Genomic DNA, 8,960 nt, shown 5'->3' with positions numbered 1-8,960 from the left:
CACTGTGTACAAGTTTGGATTTATTTTGGATTCTCTCTAATACCCACAAGGTCAAAAATATACATGCACGCTCAAATATACATGTACAGCCCCATTCATTTTTGATTATGGTGGAATTATGGAAAAAGAACAGCTCATGCCCATGATGAGTAAACCTGTGACCACAACTGTAATAACTGAAGCACATACCTATAAAACACATGACAGTGGTTGAGGTTGTGCTTGGCAGCAATGTGGTCCAAGCTATTGAGTCACAGCAGCTGCACAGCAGTTTACACTGTCATGTCACACAGGAACTTTGATACCCAGCATTATTTTATGCAAACATTTGTAGAAAATGTGTGGTCCATGTAAAACATGCTTGGTTGACCTGAGCCCTAGTCTGATGGTGCTGTGGATGATGATGGAGGGAGATATTTTCTTTAACGAGACACAAAGGCATCACATAAAGAAACACATGGTGTAAACAGTAGGCAGAGATTCATCGTGAAACCGTTTATTGACATTTACAGTGACAGTTTCCAAATGCGATAAATTAGAATAAATACAAAGTTCAGATCATGAAGCTTATTACTTACAAAATGATGTAATATCTTTCATGTTTAGATGTATAAAAAAATAAAATAAAAAAATAGATAAGCTTTGCCAGTGAACTAAAGACAGTATTGAAGAATTTTAAAACAGTACAGAGTGGCCTATTTTTGGATTTTAGTGGCATTATATATTCATACACAAGCATAATCTTAGCAGCTGCCTTTTTTTAAGGAACCCATCACTAGAGGTTTTTGCACCATAAAAGCACCTTTCAAAAACACAGTTCAATCAACATACTGACAATCATGTTTACGGACACCTCTGTAGATTTTTCTTTCTTCCGTGTGCAAGACTCTCTGCGACTCATGATGTTCTGGACGTACATAGAAACTCTTGAAATATTTGCACAATCAGGACACGCAGGAAACTGCAGATACCACGTATCTACGAGCGTGCACGATCACAGTTCATAATCAGATTTAAGAGACGGTTACCAAATTCAGGGAAACTAATTTCTGTCAAATTCCAAGAAATGCGGCAATGACTAAAAAGATCAAATGAAGGACGAGTAGCGAGGGCACACACGTCAGGCGAGGCGCAAATGTCAGATTTCATTTCCTTACTGTCTATCTTTCAACTCTCTCCCCACTCCTCCTTTCTCAATCCGTTTTCCACACCGGCCCAGATTTTGCCCAAAGTTTGCATGAATTGTACCGCACAGCAGACGGAACAGACGACAGACAGAAGATCCCTTCTTTGGGTCTGGCCTTTGCACAAATGAGCACCTTTTGATAAAACTGGACGTTACCCTTCTCCCAGTTGATAATGCCTCTGTAATAATCCATCAGCCCTTACCCTTCATCCATCTGTCCTTCTCCACATGTCCGCCTGCAGGCTGCAGGTGAGAAGGGCTTTGGTTAGTTGGGATGAAGGCTGAAGGCCCGCTCTGAAATATAACACCGCGATAACGGCGCCTGCTTGTTCTGTCCTGCTTGTTGCCGCTCACAGGCACGTAACTGATCAGTTCCAGGAGATTAGGTCACCGTTCAATAAACTGCAGGCTGATGACATTTTCAGGAACTAGAAGTGTCCGTGTCATGGGCTTCACAGAAGCTCCCTCTGTGTTCGGCTTCACCTCGAACTCTGAAATGATCTAATGAAATCAGAAACAGAGCAGATTAAGCGCAGGGCGCCTGAAATGAAAAGCAATCAAGTGCTGCGTAGTGACCCTGAAATCTACAATTCCTTACATGACTCAGAGAAATAATAGAGTAAGAAGATTTGCGGGAACAACTTCTAACACATTTATCAAAATCCTACGCTGTGTAAATTACTTGCAACACAAACTGTGTTCAAACACCAAGTAACAGAATGTGTTTTTCTTAATTAAATACATTCCCAAAAGCTGACATACACTGTACAACCTAATTTCCCCCAAAAAGTTGGGATGCAGTGTAACATGTAAGTAAAAAACAAAATAAAGTAAAGACTTGAAAGGCTTTTCTACCCCATAATTAATTAAAATAGTACAAAGACAAAATATCAAATGTGAAAATTTTAAAATATGTGATATAATATGTTCAGTTTAAATTCAGATGCAAGTAACAAGTTTTCAGAAAGGACTGGAAATACTACAATACTATATTTGACATGTTGTCTTTATTACAGTTTCCTAATATTTTGGGGGTAAATGGGGTTGTATATTCTTTAAGAATGCTTTTAGGGTTTTTTTGTTTGTTTATTTTAGTCGGAGTTTAATTGCAAATGAAAAAAGAAAAAACACACAGAAAAAACCAAGAAAAAGACAAAAATTGCTGTAACTCACCCTGGCAAGAGCAAGGTAGAGCTCCAGCTCAGCAATACGGCGACCTATGCAGCTGCGTTTTCCCACACCGAAGGGCACAGAGGCATATGGGTGATAAGTCTGGTCTTTGTTCAGCCATCGATAGGGATTGAAATGATTTGGGTTTGCAAACACTCCTGGATCCCGCGATGTTGCAAAGTGGCACAGGGTAATCAAAGTCTGAAAGGGAATTTTATTTTGGTCAGATAGGTTTTTGACTATAATGGAAAAACTGAAGCATTACAACTTGATACTGGCTAGAGTCAGATGGTGAACTCACATTTTTTGGGATGAGGTAGCCTCCAACCTGGATGTCTCTTTCTGGAATGACCCTTGCATTAGCAGGAATAACAGGGTATAACCTAAAAAAAAATAAGGAAAACAAAACAAAACACAATAGTGTAAGCTAAATTTGATTTCAAATCTCAAAACATCTTCAAATATCTGAAACCTTTTGAGTTATACCTGAGCACTTCTTTGACTATGGCCTTCAGGAAAGGCATTTGAGCTACATCGGCAGCCTCTGGTATCTTTCGACCTTCAAGTACAGTCAACACCTCCGCCCGGAGAGTGGCCTGTACATCTGGATGACGGGACAGCTCGTACAAAGACCAGGACATGGTGCTGGAAATCTGAAACAACAGAGCGACGGATGGTTTTAACCATTTGCTGGCCTAAAATCAGGAACTGATAAAGGAAGACGGCAAAGAAGCCACTCTCACTGTGTCAACTCCTGCAAGGAGCAGCTCCGTGACGTTGCTGTAGACTGTCTTCATGGGCAGCCCCATCTGCGACAGGAAGTAGGTGAGATAACGGCCCTCTATTTTCTCTCCTCGGGCAACCTTATCTGCTTCGGCAGTCAGACGCTGGTCAATGTGACCTTTTGCTGCAGATACATGGAGATAAGCCATGACACATTTATCCCTCGATGGCGATGATGACACAGAGCGTTAAGTCTTTAACTTTCCAGTGTCAGGTTCAATAAAGTGAGGTCAAATTCCCCTTCTTAAAAAAAAAAAAAAAAAAAAAAAAAAATCCCTAGAACCACGTATCAATTTCATGACTAACATTTACACGTGTTTCAGCGCAGATGATCTTGAAGTGCGTGAAGGTTAAAGACTTTAATCTCCCTCTTGCCGATCTAGCTCGAACCAGTGCGATTACGTCAAAACATGTCTGATGTCTCAGATCTTCTGTGAGTCTTAATGTACTGTGTGAGAGAGCGTGGGATGTCAACCCAGGGCTAAGTGGAAACCGGCGGCAGCCAATGACAAGAGAGGAGAGCAGAAGGAAAATAATAACATCAAGTGTGGAAACATCATGTTTGTCTTGGTTCCACATTGCAGTGCCAGCTTGTGTAACGTATCTCCAGCTTGAGTACAGCCAGAAGCATCTTTATAATATCCTGTAGTCTCATCTCTGGTATATGACTTATATTTAGTTTTTACTTGTGCATTTTATATAATATTTTACCGAGTGCTTTTTTGGAGACTGCAGCCTGCTTGTAGTTTCTGTTATCACTTTTAATTTTAAAGTACCACTACAATCATCTCTAAACATTTTTCTGTCCAAGCTTAAAATGTTGTGCTGTGAGAAATAGCTTACCAAACTCAAACATGTAGTCCCAGCACTGGCAAAAGATATTCCAGGGTTTGGGGAACAACTGGTGCAACCAGCTGGGCATGGCCATGGTAAGAAGCGTCATCACAAACATGGTGTTGATAGATTGGATGAAACGCTCTGTGTCTTCGGGAACAACCTGATCCAGGCAACCAATTCTGGATTCGAACAAGACCGAAGAAATGCCTGCCAAAGCAAATAAAACCAAGCTCATGACGAAGGCAAGAAACGATGACTAGCGGCTTTTTTCTTTTTTTTTTTTACTGAAAGCTTCCGAGGTGACCATGCATGACATTTATTTGCCAGGTTTTTAGCCTCTTTATCAGAAATGCCTATTAACTAAAGGTGTTACAGTTAAATAAATAATACTGTCTGCATGCAAAGTGAAAACTTAAATATTGGCAGCTTTCATCAGCTCCAAGTATCCAGCATTTATATTTAACTCCTGCAAAAGTGACTATAAAAGAGCTTCAGTGTAGCTATTTATATCATTGCGTAAGATCAACAATGCATCATTTCTCATCAAAACATGGTTACATGCTTTTTTCCCCTCCAGCTGTACAATAACAATGATGACAGAATGGTAAACTGCACATGAGCATGAGTTATTAAGGCATGCCTGCACAGGAATGTGTGTTTAAAATGTTAACAATGTGACATAATATTTGTGCATACAGATGGATTTGATTACAGCGTTTACGTGGCATGGTACATCCTGTGAAGATGCTTAAGACGGCATGAAACCTTACCCTCGAGGCCGAAGCGATAGAACTCGCTGGCGATGTCGGTGACGAGGCCCTGAGGATGTCTGCTGAGGCGAAGTTTGGCAATGAGATCACTGACGACACTGTTCAGGGTTTTATCATAAGCTTCCACTGCCTTCGGCCGCAGCATGTGTTTCCCCAGGAGACTCCTCACTGTCTGCCACTCCTCCCCCTCACTAGACACACGCGCGCACACACATTAATGTAAAAACTGATACAGTGGCTCCAGCTGTGCACACAATTCAGTTAACTGCTGTATTGCATTGTATACTGATTGCATACGCTAAAGTTGTGGCTCTTTCTATCTGTAAGTGAAGGAAAGCTGAAAGAAGAGTGGTATAAAGTTTTTGAACTGAATGAGCATGGCCAAATATTACATTTACTTCAGCTTTATCATCTGATGAGAAACAAAATGGAAAAGAGGAGGAAGTAAAGCAGAAAGATTTTCCTGCAAGCTTACGCTGTCAAAAGTCCATAGTGATGACCTCTCAGCTTCCTGTAGTCCTTCCAGGAGGAAAGATCGGAGCGCATTGGATGCTCGCCTTCCTGCCTCAGGATCTGCTCAATGAGCGATGGATCAGCCACATGAACTGTCAGGATGGGACCAAAGCTTGCCTTCCACATAGGTCCATACCGCTGGACTCCCTCCAGCTAGGAGATGAGACAAAGGTTGTAAAGGCACTGCAATCATCACCTTTGGAGGCACCCTCCTCCCTCCAGTTTAGAGCTCACTGCAGAGATGTATTTGCCTTGCAGGCGTTTTAATGCACTAGTTATTAGTTATTTGTTTTAAGGATGCATTCACTTCACATAGGCACGCTCTGTCACGTTGACAAAGGACAGTTCATTCAGCTTAGAGTGAAGTGCAAAGCTCTCAGTAGATACAGAGATTTTAAACTGAAGTGAGAGACAGCTTGAAGCAGGAGGTATAGACTGGATGTGCTTTTGTGAGACAGCGAAACTTCGCTGTCTCACAAAGCAAAATAATTTAAGAGGATATTTTATAAATGTCACATTGAGAGGGGAGTCAAAGTTCTTGCATTGTTCTATGTAAAAAGAACCACCTGCACAGAATAATACACTCACGTTTTTAGTCTACAATGACGACACGTGCACTTTGGATATTTTTAGTAAAAGTGCAATAATTGTAAATATCTCATACAGGTTTTTTGTTTTTTTTTCGTGTTTATCTTCTTACCTGTAACTCATGCAGGCGTGACAGACCGCGTTTGGCAAACAAGTCCCAGGCGAAGCTGGTGACCGACGGCCCGGGCATCTCGTTCAGCGTCTTCACTCCCTGCATCTTGGTGCCCTCCGAACCGGCTGCTGCACCCTCAGTCCACCTCTCCATCAATTTGACCAGCGGGAATGAGCTCCGGCCGGATACTCTGAGCGCTTGCTGCAACATCCTTCTCACTAAGATCATGGAGCGGTGACGGAACGCGGGCCTCTCGGATGTCGACGCTCATTTTGTTTTACCGGTTGAGCGTCCTATTTATAACTGTCTTTATGACCTGCTCCTCGAACCAGGCGAGCAAAAGCTGTAAATTTGCTTAGTCTGGGCCAATCATGGGTGCAAAGGCAGCTCAGGTCCCGCCCCACATGGATGGAAATGGGGAAGGCGTGTACCAAGAAAAAGGTGTGTCCAATCAGAAGGCTGAACTCAGACCATCCCAGCGGCGGCACACGTGGAATCCCAAGATACTTGTGTTACTGTTGAGGTTCTAGTCCCGAGAAGCACTTTGGTCCCCCACCACCATCGCCCACCCACGGCCAATGCTATGGTAAATCCAAATTATCTGAAAGGGGATAAGGTCTATTTAACAGTGATAACAGTGCTGAAGGTTAGGTTCGCCTTAAATAAACATGACAGGCAGCCCGTTGATCCAATAACTAAAAACCTTTAGAAACACTAGACAAATTTCTGTAATAAAACTGAGGGAGAAAATAGGTAGAGCTAGTCTGTGTCCTGCCCAAGCTTTGTTTATACAGCTATGGCCAGTTCTTTTGCTGACTTGGTGGGTTTTCTAGCAGAAAATCCTGACCTGATTTCATACTGGAAGCTGTCCAAAGCACCATGTGTGCGGACTGTGAAGTAACAACCCTGGGGCTGTACTCAGAATCTGCTTTGACATTTGCTCCCATCTTAGATCACCCACTTTCACAGAAACGCAGAGGAATGACCGGCATTTTCAGGCAGAAACACACCCAAAGGTTGGATGAGGGTGCAATATCTCAGCTCATGCAGCTTTCTTCGTTTTTCATATTCGCTATGGCACATTCAAACATGTTGAATGTTTACAGGGCAAGCCTGAAAACATGTTTTGCATGCATGTTTTTGGCACTGCAGTGCAGGAAAAATGCACAAAGTGTGTTATTTCACACCAAGGGAGCTACAGGAAGAAAGCATTTCTAAGTGCTATATTATATAGTACTGTGAAAAACCCTTGTGCCACACACCCCTCATTAAACTGCTCTTTAGCAATAGTTCTCCAGGGTTTCTGAAGGTCTTTCAAAGGTTTGGCCCTGGCTGCTTTTTCACTCATTTCCAGTCCTGTCCTTGTACCTGACCATTTTCAAAGAAACACGAGTTTTGTTTAAGCCACTTAACACTGATGTATGAATCATTCAAGCATAAAAAGGTACTTAACTGTTAACCTGCGTTGGGTCTACAAATAATACAGTGGCTTGCAAAAGTATTCGGCCCCCTTGAACTTTCCCACATTTTGTCACATTACAGCCACAAACATGAATCAATTTTATTGGAATTCCACATGAAAGACCAACACAAAGTGGTGTACACATGAGAAGTGGAACGAAAATCATGCATGATTCCAAACATGTTATATATATATATATATATATATATATATATATATATATATATATATATATATATGTGTGTGTGTGTGTGTGTGTGTGTGTGTGTGTGTGTGTGTGCGTGTGTGTGCGTGTGTGTGTGTGTGTGTGTACTATATGATCATCAAAAAGAAAGCCCTCTTTAAGCTGCATACTCCCCTCAAACCCAGGACTTAATCTTTTTAAATCATACATTATGCTCATAATATGCCAGCCAAGCATTACAAACCTTAATATATAAATATGTGCTGCCTAAGGGAGGAAGAATTATGGGTTGGTACCAGAAAATTAACTCTGCTGCCTACAAAGGCTTCTTTCAGAAATGATATATTACATTTTTTTTCATGCAGTGAAACACAGAGTGACACAGACATGAATGTTATACATGCAGAAGTATTCATTAGAGTTATTGCAGTGTTAAAAGCCTGTTACCCTCAGATGATCGGACTCTGTCATGAGCAAACAGTGTGGGGTTTTTTGCTGATTAAAACTGTGATTAGGAGAATTTTTTTTCCTTGCCACTGCAACATCACATGTCCAGTGAGCCTGCTGGTGGGTTACTTAACCCCTGCTGACATCATGCAAGATATTCAGACTTTAAGCACTTAGATGATGTTTGGGATAATGTGGAGAACACCCCAACCCTTTAGATGAATTGTCTTTATTTTATGGTCCAATCTCTCTACAAAGGCCAGATATGGTGTGATTTTTTTTTTAATTGTTTGTTTATCTTTTGAGGATCTTATGAGGATCACTTTCTGTGCTTCTGGCCCTTCCCCCCACACACTTACATAAACTGTTCAGTATAATCAAAAATACACCCTTGATAGTCAAGCTGAACATGGAGATTAGTTCTTCTGAATCAGTTATTTTCCCAAAGCGTAGTGCTGGTCCAAGGAGACGGAAGTGCGAACATTACAAATAAAAGCAGCACGACTGTGACATAATAAAGTTAGATTTGATTGCACAATGATGATAGTGAATCAAGTGCTTGCATGGTGGATCGATGCAGGCATTTGATAACAGCTCCAATTGTATTGAAGAACTCCTCAGGGTAGGTGGAGGATATTGTCAGGAGACCATTTTTACGCATTGCAGCAATCCTCGTACATCTGACATCCATCTGACTAGACCATGTGAGGTGACTTCTGAATTAGAAGCTGCAAACAAACTAACTTTGACTAACGAAGATAAAAGTGCACCATGGAGCAGGACATGAGGCAATGACACCAGACTTCCTGAATCGAAGATGCATAGCTATCTTGAAGGGTGATAGATAAAGAGTGACCTCTGAAATTTTCATCAACACTAATAACTTATTAGACATGGCCACTCGTGCC

At 41.5% G+C, this 8,960-nt stretch overlaps 1 protein-coding gene across 1 annotated transcript; it reads right to left on the bottom strand.

Annotated features, from left to right (window-relative positions):
* Positions 1-7: 7 nt before the first annotated feature.
* On the bottom strand, positions 8-6,470 carry cyp27b1 (cytochrome P450, family 27, subfamily B, polypeptide 1). Its single transcript, XM_026168185.1, has 9 exons — positions 5,960-6,470; positions 5,222-5,412; positions 4,747-4,937; positions 3,983-4,183; positions 3,100-3,263; positions 2,843-3,009; positions 2,658-2,739; positions 2,360-2,557; positions 8-1,687 (listed from the first exon to the last, which is right to left on the bottom strand). The coding sequence occupies exons 1-9, from the start codon at positions 6,185-6,187 to the stop codon at positions 1,574-1,576; spliced, it is 1,536 nt and encodes a 511-aa protein (XP_026023970.1). The 5' UTR covers positions 6,188-6,470; the 3' UTR covers positions 8-1,573.
* Between the last annotated feature and the right edge of the window lie 2,490 nt (positions 6,471-8,960).

This window comes from Astatotilapia calliptera, chromosome 5, assembly GCF_900246225.1.
Source record: "Astatotilapia calliptera chromosome 5, fAstCal1.2, whole genome shotgun sequence".
In the NCBI taxonomy this organism is placed as follows: domain Eukaryota; kingdom Metazoa; phylum Chordata; class Actinopteri; order Cichliformes; family Cichlidae; genus Astatotilapia; species Astatotilapia calliptera.
The sequence above is the reverse complement of the archived record's forward strand: the minus strand, read 5'-3'. Positions and strand labels throughout refer to the sequence as shown.

Excerpts from the sequence above, each read along its gene's own strand:
- cyp27b1 (XM_026168185.1), bottom strand. The coding sequence starts at position 6,187 with ATGATCTTAGTGAGAAGGATGTTGCAGCAAGCGCTCAGAGTATCCGGC. Across the intron at positions 4,184-4,746 it reads CTATCGCTTCGGCCTCGAGG|GCATTTCTTCGGTCTTGTTC; the intron begins GTAAGGTTTCAT and ends TTGCTTTGGCAG. Across the intron at positions 3,264-3,982 it reads GGACTACATGTTTGAGTTTG|CAAAAGGTCACATTGACCAG; the intron begins GTAAGCTATTTC and ends ATGTATCTGCAG.